The sequence below is a fragment of the Crotalus tigris genome, unplaced genomic scaffold (assembly GCF_016545835.1).
Source record: "Crotalus tigris isolate CLP2741 ecotype Arizona unplaced genomic scaffold, ASM1654583v1 scf7180000018550.1270297659:1495590, whole genome shotgun sequence".
NCBI classification, from domain to species: domain Eukaryota; kingdom Metazoa; phylum Chordata; class Lepidosauria; order Squamata; family Viperidae; genus Crotalus; species Crotalus tigris.
This window is the reverse complement of record NW_024097073.1, coordinates 813,689-837,372: the sequence shown is the minus strand read 5'-3', so window position 1 is coordinate 837,372 and position 23,684 is coordinate 813,689. Positions and strand designations below refer to the sequence as shown.

General features: G+C 41.9%; 1 protein-coding gene across 6 annotated transcripts in view; it reads right to left on the bottom strand.

Annotated features, from left to right (window-relative positions):
- Positions 1–23,684, bottom strand: part of OBSL1 (obscurin like cytoskeletal adaptor 1) — a 76,480-nt gene that overhangs the window by 43,985 nt on the left and 8,811 nt on the right. For 5 of the 6 annotated variants that reach the window (XM_039354396.1, XM_039354397.1, XM_039354398.1 and 2 more), the window contains exons 4-13: positions 21,274–21,543; positions 19,623–19,883; positions 16,065–16,370; positions 14,452–14,727; positions 13,393–13,668; positions 11,904–12,176; positions 9,160–9,432; positions 5,895–6,167; positions 2,466–2,738; positions 1,185–1,457 (exon numbers count right to left, since the gene is read on the bottom strand). In XM_039354396.1, coding sequence (XP_039210330.1) covers positions 1,185–1,457; positions 2,466–2,738; positions 5,895–6,167; positions 9,160–9,432; positions 11,904–12,176; positions 13,393–13,668; positions 14,452–14,727; positions 16,065–16,370; positions 19,623–19,883; positions 21,274–21,543 — 2,754 coding nt within the window. Of the gene's footprint in view, positions 1–1,184; positions 1,458–2,465; positions 2,739–5,894; positions 6,168–9,159; positions 9,433–11,903; positions 12,177–13,392; positions 13,669–14,451; positions 14,728–16,064; positions 16,371–19,622; positions 19,884–21,273; positions 21,544–23,684 lie in introns of those variants that run through there. The other variant, XM_039354402.1, reaches the window with a different exon arrangement.

Sequence of the window (23,684 nt, the reverse complement as noted above, 5' to 3'; positions counted from 1 at the left end):
CTATTCAATTACAGCTAACAGGTTCTGCATTTAAAAATAGTTGCTTTTTAAATATGTATTCCTGAGAACAGGATTTCATAGCAGAAGGACATGGTATCGTGTCAGGCAGTATGAGGTAAGGGAGAAATGGGAGAGGGAAGTGAGGTGAGGGAAGCTGTTTTTGGCAACTTGAAGTGCAAACATCAAAACATCACTTCAGGATTCTTACTGGGGTTGTGTAAGCAATTGTCTTACTAGCCTCAGAACCTCTCTTTGGACTATTTAATTCCTCCTGTTAATATCCCAGGCCTTTGCTGTTCCTGTTGCTCTCCCCTTCTTTAGAGGCATAATTAATAGAAATCTGAATCTATCCCTTTTATTCTTGCTGCAGCACTTTTCATACATGTCTTCAGCAGATGAGAATGGTTGATTATTCTGCCTCTCCTCCCATTCCCTCAAAAAAAAAAAGTATATGGATAGATACAGGTAATCCTCGACTACCTGTTTCTGTATTTAGTGATGGTTTGAAAATACAATGAGACTGAAAAAAAGTAACATGACCATTTTTCACACTTAGGATCATGATTACCTGATCAATATTCGGGTGCTTGGCACCTGGCATGTATTTATGACGGTTGCACTGTCCCCAGGTAATGTGATCAGTGATCACCATTTGTAGCCTTCCCACCCAGCTTCCAACATGCAAAGTCAAGGAGGGAAAGCCAGATTCACTTAACAATTGTGTTATTAGCTTAGCAACCGTAAGTGATTCGCTTAAGAACCATGGGGAGAAAAGGTAGTAAGATTGGTGTGACTCAGTTAACAACCACCTTGCTGTACAATGGAAATTCTGGTCTCCATGGTGGTTATAAGTTGAGAACTGGTTATGTTTAGCTTGGCATTGTTTCCTTTGAATGGCAGATCAGAACCAAGCTTCCAGTGTAACTCAAAGCAAATATATTTAATTTATCATAATGGATCTAAAGCAGGGGTCCCCAACCCTCGGTCCATGGACCAGTGCCGGGCCACGGCATGCCACCAACTGGTCCACAAAACAAGCAAAGCCCCATGCGTGAGATGCAGGCAGAATACAAAACCACACACCCACCGGTCTGTGGAAAAAACTCTCTCCACGGAACCAGTCCCTGGTGCCCCAAAGGTTGGGGATCTCTGGCCTAAAGGACAGTTCATGGTACATTACTGACCTACAACTGTAACATTGAAGAAAGCAGAGTCACCACCTGCATCACACACAAACTCGCCAGTATCTTGCACTTGCGCTAAAGGAAGGATGAGTCGTCGGTGGGGTCCTTCACTCTCAAACAGCAAGTCTTCATCTTCTTCTAATTCCTCCCCATCTTTGTACCATTGGACAGAGGCATTGGGGCATGACAGCTCGCAGGTCAGCACCACACGGTCCGAGGTCTGATAAGCATGAACAGCCTCTGCATTGGACTGCACACTTTGCACAAGTGGTTCTGCAGTAGCAAGGGAGATAGAGAAACCAGAATGAGTTTCAGAGCCACTCTGGACCTATAGATTAGAGAAAATGGCTCCCACTGGTGGAAGACTATCCAGTGCCTTCCAGATATTTTTTTTCAAAGCGGTTCCCACAATTCCTGATCCATAGCCGTACTGATAAAGGTTAATGAGAACAGTAGTCCAAAATACCTGGGGGGGGGGGAAACCTGCTTGCAATCCTTTGTAGTTGAGTAGAAAGCACCAGAACAAAACCCAGGAGGAAAGAGGAATTGGTGCACCAGGGCAATGTTTGTATTCTGAAAGTTGTTTTGTGCGAAGCGGAAAGGGAGATAAAATATTAGAGAAAATATTCACCCCTTCCCATAACGTAAAAAATGAAGCTCACTCTCTGAAACCATTAGGAACCAGGAGGCTTGAGAAAACAAAGGGAAGAATTGCTTTTCACAAGGCATAATCAGTTTGTGATATTAATTGACAAGGGTTGTTGTGACGGGCAGGGCACCTAACATAAACAGTCTTGTGGAAGGATTAGATAACCAGTGGAAGATAGGCTGTTTTATGACGCAGAATAGCTTACTGTGCAAGTCCTACATTCATAGTCATTATATCTCTGAGTGACCACCAATTACCTGAAGCTAAGAACTGAACATGGAAAGCACAACTGTTCTGCTCATTTACAAAGTCCCTATGTGCTTCTGTTTAATCATTCATCAGAAACACGGCACTGTATAAGTGAACCAGGGACCAATTCAGCTCTTCTTCGGACCAAAATGCACCCATGGAGCCTTTGAAACAACTTGGTGTGCAGCAGCTCACATCACCCAGGGCCCTCTAGATGCACTAGACTTTAATTTCCATAACTCCCAACCAAACACAAATTTTGTTTCTGTGAAGTGTAAATTCTAAGAGCTGTAAGCCAATCCCCCCAGAAGGTACTTGGCAGGGGAAGAAATGAAAGAACATGAAGATGGCCTTTGCTCAGTAAGATAAAATAATTCTCTTGCCTGTGACGGTAATGTTGAAGAATGCCGAATCACCACCTGCATCACACACAAACTCCCCAGAATCTTGTACTTGAACTGAAGGAATGACCAGCCGACGGTGGGGTCCCTCACTCTCCAGCAGGAGCCTTTCATTTTCTTCCACCTCTTCTCCATCCTTGTACCAATGTACAGGGCCATCAGGACGAGAAAGCTCACAGGACAATTCTACATGTTCTGCAACCTGATAGGCGTGGCTCTCTTCGTCATTGGAGTGTATGATCCTCACGGGATGGTCTATGGGAAGAGAATACGTTCTATGAATGAGGATCAGTAGAAATAGGACTATGAAACGTGTTCTCCCCTTCCCTGAAACTTACTTACATGCGCGCACACACCTGGAATTGAAATGGAAGTGTTTTGCTGCAAATTAAGCTTATTTATCTATCTACAAGTTTGGCTTTTTATCAGTATAAGAGAAGAGATGCCTGCTGCAATGAGTTTGAAACCCAGTATAGGACATGTTGGTAGGGTTCCTGTATTGTTGTAAATCATTATTTACGAACTATAAAAAAGAGCCGAGATGGTGCAGCAGTTAGAGTGCAGTACTGCAGGCCACTTTAGCTGACTATGTTCAGCAGGTCAGCGGTTCAAATCTCACCGGCTCAAGGTTGACTCAGGCTTCCATCCTTCCGAGGTAGGTAAAATGAGGACCCAGATTGTTGGGGGCAATGTAAATATATATATATACATTGCTTACTGGTGTACACCGCTTAGAGAATGCTTGCACTTAAAGCGGTATATAAGTCTCATAAATAAATAAATAAATAAATAAATAATTTATACACAATTAAGCATACATTCTGAGTAAAAATTGAACAACTTATATTTAATGTGTTCTCATAGTATGCTTAACCCTTAACAAGGACTTTTAAATTACTGCAGCACTGTCAGAATACATTACACCCAAATAAATCTGATTTAGACAACCTATTAAGGTAAGGGCTGAGTTCCTACAACATGCTGAATCAAAAGCTACCTATCTCCATTTTCCCTGGCCTAAGTGTCATGCAAAGCTTGTCATTATGGCTCAGAGTGATTAGTAATCTAGAGCAGACAGGTAGACATAAAATTGAGAGATGGAGCAATGATGAATGCAGGGCACTGAAGATATTTGGAGCTAAATAAAATATGCAAATTAATAAGCAAATCTGACCTTTTTTAATATTTGGGATCTGGTAGTCCAATTGAATAAAAAGACTAGCTGACATTTCTGCACAGATCTGATTAGATTTTCAAAAAGTCTAGAATAAATCTGGATCCCTCAAATTTGGATCCGATGAATGATTGTTTTTAGTATGACAAAACTATTACATAAATGGGGAATAAATGGAGTAAGCAGATACCTCATTATAGTTGAGCCCTATGGCAATGTAATTTTTATGTGGCAGGCAATCTAGCTCTATGTCAGTTATGCAGAATTGCCAACAAACTCCTTTGAAAGTTATTCTTTTATTTGGTTTGCTTTTGAGGTGGATTGAATCAGGCTGGAGAGGTCAGTAGATCAGGTACCTTGGCATTAAGCCATAAAAGGGTTTAAGGCCAAAATAAGCCCTTGGAGTTGCACCCAGAAGCCAACAGAAAGTCAGGGAAAGTCTCAGACTATGCTAATATTGAGATCCACAAGCTAAAAACAGGTTGCTGCATTCTGGACCACTCGCTGCATAGCTTCTACCGGTATGTGGTCTTCAGAAACAGCCCTATGAAGAGTGCTTTACACAGTACCAGTAGTCCTGACCCACAAGGATGAGGAAAGAAGTTACTGACATAAGGTCGCCTTGCTCCAGATACTGGATGTCCACAACAAAAGTCCCAAATGTCTCACTTGACACAGCAAAGATTACCTTAAAAGTTAAACCATAGCCACAAATCCAGAGAAACCACAGAATTATCACTCCAAAACCAACCTTCATGAAATAACAGTCCATCCAACTCTTTCAACAAATCAAAGCCCCAATAATAGAGAATCTATGCAGCTCAAGGTTGAACTGCTGGATTCTTGGTGGTTTCTGAGCTTGGTTTTTTTTCCTGCAGATGTCTCATAATCAGGCTAGATAGTAGTACCATCAGTGTGAAGGAGAGTGGCTGTTTATATATACTGTATACCTTGCCCTGCCAGTCTTGCTGTTGGAGCATGGTTTCTTCTTTGATTGTTCCTTGATTAGGATGTTCTTTTCTCCTGATTGCTTATCTAGTGCTACTTCCTGCTTATCTGGGTGTCAGTTGCTGGGGAGGATGCGTCATGAGCTGATTGTTTCTTTCCTTGACTTTTGGTTGCATCAATTAATGGCATGTAAATGAGGTCTATCTCTCTGTGTCCAATGACAGCTGATTTGACCTTTTTGTTACTGAGCCTGGTAATGGAAACATCTGCTGGAAAACAACCAAGGTCAGGGAGCACCAAGAACCCAACACATCATTCTAAAGCAGTGGTTCTCAACCTTTTTAATGCCGCGACCCCCAACCGGTTGTAAGTCGAGGACTACTCAACCGGTCGTAAGTCGAGGACTACTCAACTGGTGCAGCACCATTTGCAGAATGGGACTTTTGGCAGGCTCAGCAGGGCAGAGACAGCCTGGACAATTCCTATTGGCTTTTGAAAGCCAATAGAATTATACTCTATTCAAGAGAGTCTATTCTATTGGCTTTCAAAAGCCAATAGAATAAAAGGGAGTAGCACAGCTAAGGAAAAGGGGGGAAAATGGCGGACTGTGTTGTTTGGCGACCCCCGTGAAATGGTCGTTCGACCCCAAATGGGGTCCCGACCCACAGGTTGAGAACCACTGTTCTAAAGTGTGGAGAAAAGTATCTGTCGTGATTCAGCCACAAATAAAGTGAATGTAGGAAAGAAATGACAGCAATTTCAAAGGAGAAAGCTAAAGAAGATGACCCCTGCTGTAATCTGCTCAGCCATGTCTACTAAATGCCTGGGAAAAGAGGAAGATGGCTGAAACTTCCTGCAGCATCAGCTCCCTTGAGTCTGGTGAATTAAATCAGAGATGCAACTATGATAATTACAAAAATGCCCAGCCCTGTCTGAATTCCAGAACACAATAGATCTCTAAAGTGGCATGCACCACAGATTTTTTTTTTTTTAAGGTAGTCTCCTTCAAATCAAACTTAAATCTTGTGGACCCAACACACCTACTGTACATTACTTTCTTAGCAACAGAGTGGAAATGGTTTCTTAATCCCTTCATCTGGGTTGTTTATGCAGCTTCCTAGTAAGCCCTAGGATTTCCCTGTGGTTCCCCATCTAAATCTGAAATATGTCTAACCCAGCTTGAGTCAGCCAGGCTTAGCTGGGAGTAACCACCTGCTGTGGTTTCCCTTTTCAAGGAAAATACAGTTTAAATCCTCAAGTGAGGGGAAAAAAAGTCAAATCACACTGACCTGAAACAGTTACAGTGAAAAGGACAGAATCATCTCCCACATCGCATACAAATTCTCCGGTGTGTTGCACCTGGGCTGAGGCAATGATCAGGCGGTGATGAGGCCCTTCAGTTTCTAGCTGCAGACCCTCCGTTTCTTCTACTTGTTTCCCATCCTTGTACCAGTGCACGAGAGCAGTAGGGCGAGACAGCTCACAGGCCAGACTTACTCTTTCTAAAGCCCAGTATGTGTGAGCCTCGTCTGCATTGGAGCACACCACTTGGACAGGTGGCTCTGGAACAGAAAGGACGACAAATGTGAGGGGAAAAGGCCACAATTCAGTAGCAGTAAATCTATTTTGTCTGACAAACTTCCATTTTAAACCCTGGCGTCTTTAGTTAGGACAGTATGAAGCTCTGAAGAGTTCCCAATTTGCTTAAGATATATTGCATTAGAGAGGTGTTGGCAAACTTATAACACACCATGTCATTTTTAGTGACACACCAGGCCTTCTGAATTATTGAAAGTTACGGGGGGGGGGGGAAGTGCTCTCACACAGCCTCCAAGGTCTCCAAAAATCAGGTTAGCATTCTCACTTGATTTTCAGAGGTTCCACAGCCCCCGCTAGAGCAGGGCTTTCTTTGGTGACTTCCAGAGGGCCTGCAGAATAATAAAAGAGTAACAAAGTTGGAAAGGACCTTGGAAGTCTTCTAGCTCAACCCCTTAAGCCATTTCATACAAATGGCTGTCCAGTCTCTTCTTAAAAACTTCCAGTATTGAAGCATTCATAGCTTCTGGAGGCAGGTTGTTCCACTGGTTAATTGTTCTAACTGTCAGGAAGTTTCTCCTTAGTTCTAGGTTGCTTCTCTCCTTGATTAGTTTCCACTCATTGCTTCTTGTCTTGCCTTCACAGGTGCTTTGGAGAATAGCTTGACTCCCTCTTCTTTGTGGCAACCCCAGGGATATTGGAGCACTGCTATCATGTCCCCCCTTGTCCTTCTCTTCATTAGACTAGTCCAGGGGTAGGCAACCTTGGCTCTTTTATGACTCGTGGACTTCAACTCCCAGAATTCCTGAGCCGGCATGGCTCAGCATGGAAACCTCTTTCTTTCTCCTCAGCATGGCTGGCTCAGGAATTCTGGGAGTTGAAGACCATGAGTCATAAAGGAGCCAAGGTTGCCTACCCCTGGACTAGACATACCCAATTCCAGCAACCATTCCTCATATGTTTTAGCCTCCAGTCCCCTAATCATCTTTCTTGCTCTTCTCTGTGCATTTTCTAGAGTCTCAACATCTTTTTTACATTGTGGTGTCCAAAACTGGATGCAGTATTCCAAGTGTGGCCTTATCAAGACATTATAAAGTGGTATTAACACTTCACATGATCTTGATTCTATCCCTCTGTTAATGCAGCCTAGCACTGTGTTGGCTTTTTTGGCAGCTGCAGCACACTGCTGGCTCATATTTAAGTGATTGTCCACTAGGACTCCAAGATTTGTCTCACAATTGAGCCACGTATCACCTATATTACACCTGTGCATTTGGTTTTTCTTGCCTAAATGTAGAATCTTACTTTTTTTCACAATTGAATTTCATTTTGTTAGATATGGCCCAATGTTCAAGTCTGTCAACATCCTTCTATATCTTAAGCCTATCTTCTGAAGTGTTGGCTATTGTTGCCAGCTTGGTGTTGTCTGCAAATACGATGATTTCCCCATCTATCCCCTCATCCAAATCATTGATGAAGATGTTGAAGAGTGCTAGGCCTAAGACAGAGCCTTGGGATATTGCATTGCATACTTCCCTCCATGTAGATGCATTAAGGATTACATGCTGAGTGCGGTTGGTCAGCCAGTCACAAATCCATCTGGTGGTGATGCTGTCTAATCCACATTTTTCTATCTTTTCAAGTAGTAGATTGTGGTCTACTTTATCAAATGCCTTATTGAAGTCCAAGTACGTTATATCCACAGTATTTCACTGGTCCATTAATTTTGTCACCTTGTCAAAGAATGCAATAAGATTTGTCTGGCATGATCTGTTTTTGACAAACCCATGTTGGCATTTGGTTATGACTTTGTTTGCCTCTAGGTGTTCGCTGATTTGTTGCTCATCTTTTCCAGAATCTTCCCAGGTATTGAAGTCAGGCTGATAGGTCTGTAGTTTCCTGGAACCACTGTTTTCCCTTTTTTGGAGAATAGAGGAAAGAATTGGGGAGGCCTCCTTTGACTGTCTGTCTGTCCAGGTATGTGTCTATGTGTGTGAGTGTGTAAGACATCCCAGTAGAGTCAAGGAAGACATTTTCTGAATTTTTGACATACCAAGCCCAAAGGGCTCATCATCACTACCCTGGACAGACTAAAATATATCTCAGCATAATGCAGCTTCAGATATTTTATTTATTTTCATCCCACCGTTATTGTTATTTTTAAATAGCTCAAGGCAGCAAACATATGTAATACTCCTTCCTCTTCCCTACAGCAACAACAATACTATAAGGTGGGTTAGGCTGAGAGAGTGAGTGAATGGACCAGTCACCCTTTCATATCTACAGCAAGACTAGAACTCACAGCCTTTTGGTTTCTAGACTGATGCTTTAACCATTTGACCATTTTTTTCATAACAGGAGGGTCATTAATTAGAAGAGTTTTCTAGCCTGGATCAAACCATCTTTATAGCACAGTGTGATGTTGTGCCACATTTCTGCATCAGATAAGATTGTATCATGTACTCATGACTGATAAAGAGACAAGCACAATCAGCACTTCCAGAGGAGTTTTCCTGGGACAGCTTGCATGATCCTTTCTTGAACGTCCTTCCAATGAGGATAAACACCTGGAATTTTAATTTAATATTTATCAAAGTTCATCTCTATAGTTGAAGTCAGCACAATTCTATTGAACAAAAACCAACTTTTTGAGGTATAATAAATCACAAGTGCCTCCGAGTATCACAAACCCAGAAAAGTAACATAAAACAAACAAAGGTATATCCCAACTCTCCTGTGAGAGGGGAATAAACAACCAAAAAATGTCTCTTTACCAAAGCAAAAGAGAACTGGGCTGTCTACCCAGCGGTTGGTAGGAAGATTTCATTTTCCAGCTTTCCCCAATCTCAGAAATGCTGACTTTTCTAGGAATTGCAGGCGTAATTCATCTGCAGGTTGAAAAAAGCTGCTTTAGGGAACCTCACGTACTGTATCTTGAGTCCCAACTGAAGAAAGTTGAAAAACGAGAAGTAATTCTACATAAATAAATAAGGTATGTTCAGAAGGGCTATTTCTAACCTCTGACAGTGATGTTGAAGAAGGCAGAGTCATCGCCTGCATCACAGACAAACTCTCCTGTATCTTGAACTTGGGCAGAGGCAAGGATCAGCCGGCAGTGTGGGCCCTCGTTCTCCAGCAAGAGGCCCTGGTTTTCCTCCACCTTTCCCCCATCCTTGTACCAGTGCACAGGGGCGTTGGGGCGGGACAGCTCACAGGCCAGCACCACACGCTCTGAGACCAGGTAGGTGTGGGCTTCCTCAGGGCTGGAGTGGACAATGTGGACAGGAGTTTCTGTGGAACAAAGAAAAGTGCTGGGAAGATTACGGTACCTTCTTTTTTTTTTTAATTGAAAAGTTTTATACAAGTTTTTAACAATATCCCCCCCTAAAATAACCCCCTCCCTCCCTCCCCCCCTCACTTCCCAGAGCTGGTTACAGGGTTACAAATAAACAAGCAAATTCTAAATAAACTTATCCAACTACACAAATAACAAAATCAATAATGTGCTTTAACTCGAATACAAAACAAATTTAAGCAAATTAAAAAAAATAACAATATAAGCAATTCCAAATTAAAAACTAAAAATTATTCATAATCTAAATAATACTTTTTAATCCCATATCAACTCTAACCCATATTTACTCTACATGTAATTTATCCATCTTCTCCACGCTGAGGTGTATATTTCTTTTAAACAACCATTCTTCCATAATAAACACAAAATTTTCCCTCCAATATAACCCAACCAACAAACTTACATTTGATTACGGTACCTTCTTACCACACCACTCTATCTGTGCAAGTGGAAACTTGCTCAGGGCCTACTTGCATCGCATCCTTAAGCTGCTTCTGTTCTATCTGACTATTCCAGAACAAGAGGAGAAACGTTCATTTTTAACACTAACGTTACTAAGGGCAGCGACTGAGTGTCCTCACTCAAAGGCTGGGGACACGTCAAAGGCAGCCTCATCAGAATAGGGCAGTAAAAGAGTGCTGTCAGAGTATGCCTATGGTGAGGAAAGCAGAGAAAGGCCCCCCAAAAAACCTTTCCTGAAGCAAGAGAACACTTTTGCATTAAATTAACCTCAGGCTTTTAGATCCACTGGGTTCAAAATTATATCCCCTGGCTCTTGTATCACATCATAAAAAGACATTGAATCAAAACGCATAGGAAAGGCTCTTTGAGCTCTTGATGAAGTTGGTTAAATGCTTTTTTTTTTTTTTTGTAAAAAAAATTACATTAGCACTCGGCCCTGACTTTCCCTTGGTTTTGCCTGCAGGAGTTTTTGTCTTTGATTAAGAGGTTGTACAGTACCTGCTTCCACCTAAAGGGAACAAAGTAACCAGTCTTTAAAGGAAGGCTTTCAGGCATTTGCAGTAGCTGCTTCACTTGAGCTTCAAGCTAAGCATTTAGAACAGTGTTTCCCAAACTTGACAATTTTAAGGCATGTGGACTTCAACTCCCAGAATTCCACAGCCAGCAACGCTGGCTGTGGAATTCTGGGAGTTGAAGTCCACATGCCTTAAAATTGTCAAGTTTGGGAAACACTGATTTAGAACAACACTGTGGCTGAAGGGGTTTCTATTTGCCTCCCCCCCCCCCCCAGACACACACAGGTAAAGAGACACCATTTCCATTAGAAAGAAGTGGTAAAAAAGATTATTTCAGAGCTCACATCTGCAGGGAAATTGCATTAGGCCATTTCAAAAAAAGCCCAAGATTTGTAAAATCTTAAATTGGGCACCGGACTCCAGGTTGCTAAGATCTATAGGCACAAATTCTCCTGACTTTAGAAATCACTCCTTGCTTACAGCATTGCAAAAGCAAGTTATTTCATTTTTCCATAGATTTTGTAGGCAAGTTTTTCATTAGAAACGAAGTCGAAAAATACAGCAAATATATTCTTTTTCCACGCCTTTGTTAAAATGCACTCTGCTTAGAAATACTTAGTTTTGAAGTATCACAAGTCTTACAAGATTTTTCATGAGTCAATAGACGCTTACAAATCATAGAGTTTGGGCAGAGCAGTAATGACTTTAGCAGAATTCTTTTGTATAACTTTTAACTGTACAATTAGGATAAAATTAGATGGGGAAGAAATGGAAGTAATGACAGATTTTATTTTCCTGGGCTCCAAGATCATCGCAGATGGGGACTGCAGCCAAGAAATTAAAAGACGCTTGCTCCTGGGGAGGAAAGCTATGGCAAATCTAGACAGCATACTAAAAAGCACAGACATCACCCTGCCAACAAAAGTAAGTATAGTCAAGGCCATGGTTTTTCCAGTTGCAATGTATGGCTGTGAAAGTTGGACCATAAGAAAGGCTGAGCGCCAAAGAATTGAGGCCTTTGAACTATGGTGCTGGAGAAGACTCCTGCGAGTCCCTTGGACTGCAAGGCATTCAAACCGGTCAGTCCTAGAAGAGATCAACCCCGACTGCTCTTTAGAAGGCCATATCCTGAAGTTGAAACTCAAGTACTTTGGCCACCTAATGAGAAGGAAGGACTCACTGGAGAAGGGCCTAATGCTGGGAAAGATTGAGGGCAATAGAAGAAGGGGACGACAGAGAATGAGATGGCTGGATGGAGTCACTGAAGCAGTAGGCGTGAACTTAAATGGACTACAGAAGATGGTAGAGGACAGGAAGACCTGGAGCAACGTTGTCCATGGGGTCGCGATGGGTCGGACACGACTTCGTAATTAACAACAACAACAAGGATAAAATTAGACTGTTTTCTGTCATCTAGAGAGGCTACTGACCTGCAACAATGATGTTGAAAAAGACAGACTCTCTACCAATGTCACATACAAATTCCCCTGTATCTGGAACCCGGGCTGAGGGGATTATCAAACGGTGGTGAGGTCCTATGTTCTCCATCAGGAGGTCCTTGCTTTCTTTCACAGTTTCTCCATCCTTGTACCAATGCACACTGACATCAGGGTGGGATAACTCACAGGACAGCACCACACGATCCGCAACTTTGTAGTTGTGAGCTTCTTTGGAATTGGAGTGAACAACCTTCACAGGAGGTTCTGTGATGGGTTGGGGGGGGGGGAGAGAAATATTGTGAAAGAACCAAATGCTACCAAGTTCAGAATCATTACTGAATTTCCAGATTTGGAAAGAAAGGATCTGATTACAGGCTAAACTCTAATAGTCGAATGGCAGAAAACTATGGATATTATTTTATGTGGGATCAGCTATATTCAAAAGCTTATGGAGCATCAAGTAGTTTATCTTTGGCACTAAACTCCATAAAAGAAGGTGTACTTTCACACTATGAACCTGTCATGGCCCCATCGGAGCCTGGTTCAGAGGAGGAGGAGGAGGAGTTGGAACTGGGACCATCCCACAGGGATGGCATATCTCCCTTGGCATGTTTGTCCCAGGCCCCTCAGGCATTGGGGGAAGTGGTCAACCAGATAGAGAGCTACCTGCCTTCACAGTCACAGGGGAGAATTGGCTGCTGACAGGCAGTGCTGCTAATAGGCAACAGATCCACTCTGATGAGGAACAGCTGCCTCCTCCACTCAATGCAAGGCCACAGAGAGCAAAGGGAAGGCAAGCTCAGAGAAAGGCTGTGAGGCTATTTGGGAGAAGGTCACCCTGCCCCTCCTCACAAGGAACACCTGAAATGGAGTGATTTAAGGAGAAGCTGTGGGGACTGAGTCTTTGGCAGGAACACTTGTTTATTTTGGCTTACACTCCCCCAGTTTTGACTTGTGCCTTTTGCATCTTGCCTTGCCTTGAAGCCTGCTTTTTGCCACTTGTTGTGCCTAGCCAGGAGGACTGCCTTCTGCCTTGTGTTTTGGACTTTGCCTTTGTCTTGTGGACTGCTATTTGCAGTTTGCTTTGCTCTGCCTTTAGCACTGCCTTTGCTTGTACCTTATCTTTGCCCTGAGGACTGCCATTTGTCTTGTGCCTTGACTTTACCTTGTGGACTACAGTGTGACTCGTGGACTCACTTAACCAGATGGGCTGGATTTGGAACCCTGGACCTTACCCTGTGAGCGTGCTCTTATTCTGTGGACTTACTTTGTAATATAGGGGCTGCTGTTTGGGGGACTGAGGGTGGTTGTCTTCAGGATAGTGTGAGAGTGAGCTTTACTGGTTGTTGGAGGGCCATTTGCTGGAACATTTATTGAGAGCAATAAAGGACTCTCTAAAGGCCTGCCTTGCCTTGACCATCTGGGTCATAACAAAACCTCCCTGCTAAAATCAAGTGTTTTTTTTTTTCTTTTCATTTACCTTCTACAGTCACAGTGAAGCTGATGGCATCGTCCCTGGCATCACATGTATACGTCCCAGAGTCCAAAGAGCGGATAGAGGGAATCGACAGCTTATGAATGCACCCTTCTGATTGGACACAAGCACCATCATCCAAGGCTATAGGGTTCCCATCTTTGAGCCAGCAGACAGGGGCATCAGGCATGGAAACCTCACATTCCAGAAGCAGAGGCATCCCAGGAAGAAGGGTTCGGAGTCGCCTGGCCTCAGGCACTGGAGTAATATGTACCTGTGGGGCTGAAAGCAATACTTTTGCAAGTAAAATCTATACATAAGCATTGACCATTTTCCAAGCCACCTAGGAAACTCTTACATATATGCTGGAATGTCCCTGAAGCTTTGCACTATTTGTCATTCAAAGAAGGCAAACATACAGTAAATGTAAACACCGAGTTTCTCACACAGCCTTTGCAGCTAAATGCATCATAGTTGCAAGCAAGTCATGGGAAAAGCATGGACCAGCTTGGCAAGTCAGACCTCAGATAGAAATACACTATTGGATCTCACGGTATTTTGTTTATTCAATTTGAAAACCACAGGGATGGGTGTTACTTCTAATTAGACTAAACATAAAATGAGCAAGGGTGGTGCATTGGTTAGAATGCAGTATTGCAAGCTAAGTGCCTCCAGCCAGGAGTTCGATCCCAAACAGCTCAAGGTTGACTCAGCCTTCCATCCTTCTGAGGTCAGTAAAGTGAGGACCCAGATTGCTCCAGATTGCACTATGGAGCGGTATATAAGTTTAAGTGCTATTGCTACTAGGGGAAAATGCCTTTTATATCCAAGCATCAGTCTGGATTAATTTTTTACTCTTTGAAAACAGGAAAACAGAGGGATTTGCTGATCTCTGTTTTTTATATTACAGCCATAACTCTGTCCTCTTTCTGTTCTTAGAATGTAGGTACCATCGTGTAGCTTCAACAGTGAGATGGGCAACATATACATTTAATAAATAAATACATGTAATAATTTCTGAGTTTCCAATTACTGATCTGTTCTCGGGACCAGTTAACAACTCACCTTGCACATGTAACACTGCCGATTCTTTCACACCATTGGCTTCAAATCGCACTTCGGAGCCATTGGCAGATAACTGCACATTTTTGACCTGCAATGTGTGGTTCACTTCACTGTGTATGATGTGGTATTGCTGGTCTTCCTCTTCCTTTGCCAGTTTCTTCCCTCTGAGGAACCAGCAACCAGACATGGGAGCTGAAAGCTTCACTGAAAAAGTGGCATCCTCATTGATACAAACCATCACATCTTGCAGTCCCTCTTTTACATGGGCTCTAGGCACTGTAAGAGCAGTCAAAGTTTGGGAGAGTAATGTCAGCCCTACAAGGTAGACCATGCTAAGAAACAGACTAAAGAAACTAAGAAACAGACCAAGAAACCATGTAGGCCTAGGGTTACTTTTATTAGAACAGCCACAGTAACAAAAACTTGCAAGTTTGACTATACTTCCCTTCCTCCCTCTTTTATCTTTACGTGGTGGGGGGGAGGGAGCAGTCTGCTTGAACCGTTTTCATAAACCACTTTCTTGTCTTAGACTCAAACCTTGTTTGCCTGGCTGTTACCTTATGGAACTTCTCTCTTATGGAACTTCTTTCAAGGCCCACTTTTATACGCACTACACATAAATTAAAAAAAGCCAATGCATGTAACCACATGCAAGCTGAAGCTGTAACCATCCTACATTGTATATACTTATGCAGAGAGAAGAATCTTGACAGAGATATGCAAGATCTATTACCAAATCTTGCAACTTGCAAGATTCTGGTGATTATAGCTGCTCTCAACAAAAGTAGTTCTAGCCTTCTTGTGGTGAGGTTTAAACAGATCTAGTATATCTCCATCGAGGTCATATTTTTTAGTCTCTTAGCCATACATTTATAGTTTTAGACTAATGTGTTATGATGACTCTAGTCATTTGGATTTATAAATCTAAGTGTCAATGCTGCAAATAATGTATATTCTTGCTTTTGACAATATGCAGAATTGTCTGGTAAATATGGGGTTAATAAAGAACAGAAGGGGCGTTGGGGGTAAAGCCCAGGAAAGAAAGAGGAAGAAAACATTTGACCTTCACACTAATTGGATAATGTGAGATATGACGGTTAATTTAGGGAAGGAACATGCTGATAATTTAACTGCTCAGAGGAAGAGAACTTAGATCCTAGCATCCCTCCGTTGTGCCTGTGCCGACATTTTGTAACAATAAAAGACTTTTAGGAAAATAAATGCCTGGAAGTTCTTTGAAATGTTTCATTAGCTGGAACCACAACACTAAGCTTAAAATTAGCAGTTGTACAGACCCTGCTGATTGTAGATTCAATAGTGGGTGCATACACATGGCTAGCACAGTTTGCAAAGCCAAGCATACAGAATAAATTATTCCAGTAAAATTCAAACTCCAAAAAACAAAACAAAAAGGAAGGCATTCAGCAACCTGAATGTGTAAGAAGGTGCAAAGAACAGCCAGCTGGGAAAAGCAGACTAGTGAGCTAGTGCAGCGGGAGGAGGAAGAAGCAGTTGACAAGTCACAAAGCAACCAAAATCAGAAGAGAGAAATGCTTGAAACACCCATTCTTATGCAAAGATGAAGCCCACCTCTTAGGAGCAGGGAGGCTTACCAAGATGCACGGACCCTGGGAATTCCACATGCTCACTGCACCCATACTGATTGGCAGAGCATACACGGAAACGGTAGTCAGCCTCCTGGGGCACGCCATCCCCCGGAACTTCAACCATGCTAGCGACATCAGTGGTTAGACAAGGCACCCACTCAGCCTCTCCTACAGTCTGCCTCTCAAGGATGTAGCTGCTTGGTGGGCTATGATGCAGATCTGGTGGTGGGCACCACATCAGGAGAGCGGCATTGCTACGTGTGGTGCACATCTTTACTTCTACGGGTGCACTTGGTGGAATCCTTTTGGCACCTAGAGACAAGAAATCCTTTACATTATCTTCTTCCTGCAATAACCACCTAATCCCCATCAACCTTGTGGAGTAATTAAAACTTCTGAAATATCTGCAAAGTGCAACATATTACAATAGCCAATCAAATGTAGATTTGTTCTATCAAATATATCCGGGACTGGACTATTTCTGTCCCAAACAGATAACTAATCATAGCTTGTTAACCTAAGCTTGGCATCTAGGGACAAAGTTGGCTTTAGGAGGATCCAGAAATTATAAATATGTTTCTGTGAGTAGAATCCCACCCACAGGCTGGACACAGTCTCTTCAAAAAGTGAGTCATCGTCCCATTGAATTTCCATATTCACAAGAATCTCTTTCAGATTAATAGCTTTCCTCCAGCCCATTCCTAATTTCAGACAATGTGTCAGAACTAAGTCTTTGCAGCTAACTGTACCATATCCTTATGGTTGTCAAGAAAACTACAGGGACATAAGAATGCCGTCACCGGGAGCTGAGCTTGACTCAAAGCAGAAAATAATCTTTCTGTGCCGCAGTATGCAAACTACAAGTGATGCATAACCCCATTTTTAGATCCCCCAAGTTTTCACTAGCAAACTTTTAGTGGCCAATTCCCACATTATAGAGACACGATCTCACAGCTATATAGGTGGTTATAATATAATTAATATTGAGTATAATTCGTTTAATTAAATGGCTAGTTTCAATTGTTAGTTGTTATGAAAGTAAAAAAAAGAAATTTATTTATAGTTTGTTGATTTAAAGAAGCATATGATAAAATGATTAGGTTTAAACTGTAGACTGAGTTGCACATATATGAAAGCTGATTTCTAAAAGTGATAATAGCAGTGTATGATAGAAGTAAAGCTTGTGTGATAATAAACTGAAGATTTAGCAAATGGTTCAACACTGAGCAGGAAATAACAGAAGGAAGTGAGATGTCCCCTAGGTTGCCTGATGTATTACTGTAAGTATATAAAAAAATGCTTGTGGTGACATTCTAAATATGTTCATCAGGACATAAAAGTGTATTTAATTTTATATGCAGTCATTGCCATATTGTTGGCTGAGAAACTGAACAATTTGTGATGAATGATAGGTACATTGCATCCTGCAGTGAGGCATATGAATTCCAAAATTAATATGTCAGAGTTAGTTGATTTTGCATGTAAAATAGAATGACTGCAAATTATATGTAAATAGAGGAAAACTAAAGTATGCAGATCATTTTTAATAGAATGTTGACTGAACATGGGAAATGGATGGAGCATTATTAAAGAGAAATGCAAATACTGGACAGCTTCCTTTAGAATGCAGTTTGTCAGAATATACTTTAATTTTAGCAATAAAGTGAACTTCCCAAGTGCTCCTGAGGAAGCAAGAAGTTGAAAGATTATTGGACTGGCAGCAAAAAAAGATAACAAAGACAGCTGGAGTTAGAACACCTTTCTATCCATGATGAATTTGTTCCCAAAACATTTCAAGTACAAGAACTCTTGATCAAAAGTTATTCTTACTGAACTCAGATACTGACCTCTTTAAAACTGATTTAGAGTTGCCTGCAACTGCCTACGCTGCAAAAGGGTTGTCAGGTAAGCATTGGTTGCAGATGGCTGCCAATGGGCCAATGCAAACTCCTCCCACATCCCAACTGTGCATTGTGCACAGGTGCGTGTCCTGCACGCTGACTGGTTGATCCAACTTCCTTGTCTGTGCTTTGCTGTTTGAGTGCCCTCCAGCCCTCCAGCCAGAACATTACATTTGGAAAAATATAAATGGAACACCTACCATATGTAAATGTCCCTGAAAAACAGATGCATATGTTCTCTGACGTGCAGTACCAGAGAAGTCTATTCAACTAGCTAAGAGTTCCTCTTGTTACCTTCTCACCCACCCTCTCATTAAGATTCTAGAGCAGCATTCCTCCAGTTCAATGCCTCAGGCTGTTTTAGGCTGAAATCCTCCTCTATCATCCCCAACCAGCAATTCTGGCTGCATGTGATAGGAGTTATAGTTTTACATAAATGGAGGACACTACATTGGAGGAAGCTGTCCAACAGTTATTTCATTCTCCTTTGAGGTAGATAATCAGAACCACGGAAACCTAGAACCAATGAACAGTTCTAAGAGAGAATGGATGGATGGATGGATGTAAAAACAAAGTAAGAACCTGAGACTTAGGCATGAATGAATGAATGAATAAATAAATAAATAAATAAATAAATGACAAAAAGCCAGGTCTTTATGTTTCTAAATTCTCAAGCTTTTCAAAGGATCCCTGAAATTTTAATTTGAGGTCACTTTCAAGAAAATGTAAAGATCAGATATTGTTGATGGATTCTAAAATCAATTACATTAAGTATAACCTTGCAAAATTCGATTTTACCCTATGGTCTTAGGAGAGGAGAATGTAGATTCCAATTGTTGTAAACAATGCGTATATGAAGAAGAAAAAACAATTGTGGTAGATGATAATTTCTAGAACTAGAATATTCAAACACATTTTAGTAATCTTAAGACTGAGCCCTATTACTATGCTTCCATTCATTGCTTAGATGTTCAGTAGACTGATGTCTCAGTTTATATGGGCCTTTGAGCGGTTTCTTTCTAAGCATGGATTAGGACAACCGTCAGGTATCTTCTATACTGTGGCAGCAGCTGATGCTACAAGTCATCAGCAGGAATCTGATCACAAGTAGAGGCCTGATAAATAAGATGACTGAAAAAAAAAAAAAGCATCTGATGTACAGCCAGACATAATTTGCACTTGTCCATGCCAGTTTAGGAGGTAGCAAAAGCAGAGGCATCCATGAGCACGAGATTGCTTTGGAAATATGTTTGCTAAAGATAAAACATTGATTTAACAATCTGGCACAATGCAGTAGTACAGGGCAGTACTATAATTTCATTTGTCTGTCCTGATTGACATCAGTTCTAAAAGAACTCTGATCAAACTAGATCATTGCCAAGTCTAAATAACTGAGCATAATATGAATCTAAATTTGTTGTAGATCTCTGTAATATAATATGGCAAGCCTCCTTTGTCCCAAATATCAGGCATCATTAAATCTAAGATAAAGGATAAGACAAATAATTGCAAGTCCCCAGTAAGAGACTCATCTGGTGAATAATGTTTATGTCAAAAGCAAATAAAAGCATTGAATGACCCCCTAGGCAGAAAAGCATGATATAAACTAAATAATCATTCCTCCTTTCCTTCCTCAATAGTCCCATTTCCACTCTCTACTCACATTTGACACGAAGCTGTGCTGAGGTTTGTGAGTCGCCCGCCATGAAAGTGATGACTCCAGCATCATGCCGTGACACGTGTACCAGTACCAAAATATGTGTTTTCCCAAAGCTCCTGATGAGCGTATGTGGTGCCTCAACCAGTTCTTGCCCATTTCGGCCCCAACTTGGTGCTTCCACAGGTTCCCGGGTCTCCACATAGAAGGCTGCATTTTCTCCTTCCATCACATCCAGTTTTCGTGGCAAGCGCTTCACAATGAGACCTGAAGGAGGGAGTCTGCTCAATTACTATCAGAATGGAAACCTAAATGCCACTTAGCTGTCAGCAGGATTACATGTTGCAGTCACTACCACATTAGGGTAGGCCAGTGATGGCGAACCTTTTAGAAACTGAGTGCCCAAACTGCAACCCAAAACCCACTTATGTATCATCAGGTGCTGGGTAGGCTTAGTCCATTGGGTGGGTGTGGCCCATTGGATGGGTGTGGCCAGTTGGGTGGGCATGGCCAATTGGGTGGGCGTGGCTGTGATGGTAACGGCAGACTGGGTGGGAGTTCAATCAATTCCAACTTTGTGAGATCTTTTTTTTTCCTGCGAGAAGTTGAAATTGAATAATTGATTGATTGAACTGTTGTTTTTTTTTGCACACGGCAGCGGAGGCCTAAAGCAAAAAGATTTTATAAAATGCAGCTGAAGGCTTAGGACTGGGGCGACGGTATGCGTGGTCACAGAGAGGGCTCTGCGTGCCACCTGTGGCATGCATGCCATAGATTCGCCACCACGGGGGTAGGCCATTTACTAACAGCCAAAAAGAAGGACTGTGATTTATATTATTATAACAGATATATAATATTTCTCTGTTAGGTCTTCTTATATAGAGAGAATACCTACTTGGTAACCATTTAAATGTTGGAGTTTTATAGTACATTATGATGTACTATAGAAGCATGAAACACAATGGTGAATTGCTTAGGATGGCAAAGACCAGAGCCTTTTTCCACATGTAATCAAGGTTCTGGTTTTGGTTTATCACAGGGAATTCACAACTGTATCATGTTAATAACATGGCTTTTTTTTTAATGTGCCTGCTGAATCTTCCTGCCTAGTTACTAACGTCAAAGCTCCTGCTTTGATAGGATTCTTTATCATTGCATTGAGTTTAGACTGCACAGGCCTTCATATCCAAGGACAGCTTCAAACACAGCCCTGTCCTCTGATGGTTCTTCAAACAAAGGATAATCCTATTGTACAGTATGTAAAGGCTGAGGCTGGCAATCCATTAAATAAAGAAATCTCTCTTCTGAAACCACCAAGTAACCCACTCAATATTCAATACTCCTGAAGAGCAGGAGGAGAAAGCCTAGATTTCAAGAGCAGAGATATTGACATCTCTGGCTCTCGGGGCAATTAACTGTTGTTTTTTGAGATTTTACTCTGATCTGCAATAAATATTTTACTCTAGCCAAGTAATGTCTTGAATATGCTGTCAAATCGATCTGAGAGCTGAACTAAGATTAAATTTGTACAGACTTGTGATGAACTGCTGAGCCCAGGTACGAAGTGTAATACCTGAAGGACTTTGCATGTAAAATTATGATAATGTATTCTAATTATTTATTTCAAAATTGATAAACATTATTTCAAACACCTCACCTTGCACAGAGAGCTCCCCAATGCTGCGGCCCTTGCCTTCCATCTCACACAAGTAGATGCCGTCATCATCGGCCCGGGCATCCCGCACTGTCAGCCGCCTTAGTAGGCCCTGCTCCTCCATCAGGTACTTGGGACTGGGTTGCAGGCGCTTGTCTTCAAGGTACCATGCTGTAGGCATTGTCTCTAGAGGCACTTGGCATTCTAAGATGGCATCTTGATGTTCCATCACTTCGACATCCATCAAAGGTGCCTGGAATCGTAGCTGGGGTTCTGGAAGATAGACCCAGGAAGGCTCCACATGGGTAGTCCTCAACTTACAACCATAATTGAGCCCAACATTTCTGAGGCTAAGCAAGGCAGTTGTTTTGCCCTGTTTTATGACCTTTTTGCCATAGAGGTTAAAAAGACACTGCAGTTGTTAAGGGAATCATAGGGTCATTAACCAAATCTTCTCCCATTGACTTTGTTTGTCAGAAGCCAGCTGGGACAGTTACAAATGGTGATCACGTAACCTCAGGACAGTGCAACTGTCATAAATACATGCCAGTTGCCAAGCATCTGTATTTTTAACATGTGACCATGGGGATGCTATAATGATCATAAATAGGTAAGTCGCTTTTTTACAGCACTAAACGAATGGTTGTAAGGACTGCCTGTATACACAAAGTCCTCTATCCCTAGACTCCCTAAACTGCTAGCCCAGCCCTTCTCCTCCAACTCTTAAGCTTTCCCAGATTCTATTTTGTAATTTCCCTCTCACTTTCGACTTCGTCAGGGTCAGAACCCCTTTAGCCTATTTAACTGCAGCAAGATTTTATTATATGCACAATGATGGAAGAACAGTGAAGTCCCCATTATGGATTGTGAAAATGTCAGAACTTGCAAAAACAGCAAAACCAAGCTGTTTGGTTGGAGGAAAAAAAACAACAAAAAAAAACTTTTTTTTTTTTGAAAGACTGGAAGTCTTATATGGATTTTTGCTGAAAAAAGAAAGAAATGAAGTGATGGCTTATGGGTTTGAAGATTAAGATAGACTTGGATTAAATGAGAGGCTGAAGGAGTTCTATATTTAAGAGGGAAGAAGGATTATAAAATTGTAGCTATCTGTTGAAAAGAAGGTTAGAGGTCATTATATTTCTTAATTTTCCTGTTTTCCCCTGTTTCAAGCAGTTTTTTCTTTCCTTTGATTTATCTTTTATTATTCTTAATAAATATAAATAAATTAGAAAGCATTCTTAGCCTATTTAAAAGGATGCTACTGTTTCTTGTACCTCCAGAAATCCATGTTCTCATTTCCTATGGGTTTCTCTGGCACGAATTTGCTATCCACAGTTTAGTCCCTCCTGAGAAGCTGTGATGAACTCAGCTAAGCCCTGTAGGATTTGCCCACAAGGAGCAATCAACAGGCTTAATTAATACTGGATCTTTCTTAAAAAGATACCTTCGCTTCCTAACAAATGCTGTAGCCATCTCCCATAGTCTTTACCTAATAATTTACTATCAAACAAGAAAAAAAATTGATGATGGGTGTAAGAGTAAACTTAATTGTTTTAAGGAATGGTGGGGCATTTTCTTTCTTTTAGAATGCTTTGCATTAAACTGACAAAAGGAATATGAACACACACACATTTAATGCCATTAATTTTAACTTTTAAGGTTTAAGGATTATGGAGCAAATGCCTGCCCTGCCTTGGTTTGCTGTAGAAGTGGGTGGCCTTCCTCCAAAGGATTATTCTGAGCAAGAACAGAGCGCTAAGTAGGTGGCATGTGGTATCTATAGCACTCAAGGGCCATACTGTCAGCTCTTTGGAGCCCACTGCTAGGGACACCTGTCTACCCCTTCAGCAAGCCAAGGATCAGAGTGCAGAGATGAAATTGCAGGGAAGAGCCATGTCAAATATCATTGAAAAGACAGGTGGCAGTTGTTTAGATGGCACAACTGAGCCCAGGGGTTTTGTTTCTAAAAAAGAGGCGCCAGGCTTAAGCCTTTCTGAAAAAATGTCTCCTCCGTCCCGGAAGCCCTTCCCTTAATCAACAATGTATAGTCCAGACATGTCAAATACAAGGCCCGGGGGCCGGATGCGGCCTGTGAAGTGGTTTCATGTGGCCCGAGAAGCCATACTGGAAACAGTGAGGGAATGGCCCCCGCTGCCTTGGCCCTGGCGCAGGCCAGCTGGGAGCCAATGTACAAATCTGTGGTGGCCATCTATGCTGAAACACATTTAGTCTTAGCTCCATAAGCCCCCCCCCCTCGCATGGCCTGAGAGGAACAGTGAGGCTCAATCAGTGGACCATGCCTTGGCACTTGCCCTGGTCCCATCCCCTTCTGCCAGAGAATCTCAGATCTGTCCCACTCCTGCCCAGGCCTCCACAGGCAACCTTGACAAGAAAGATGTAGAGTTGGCCACGCC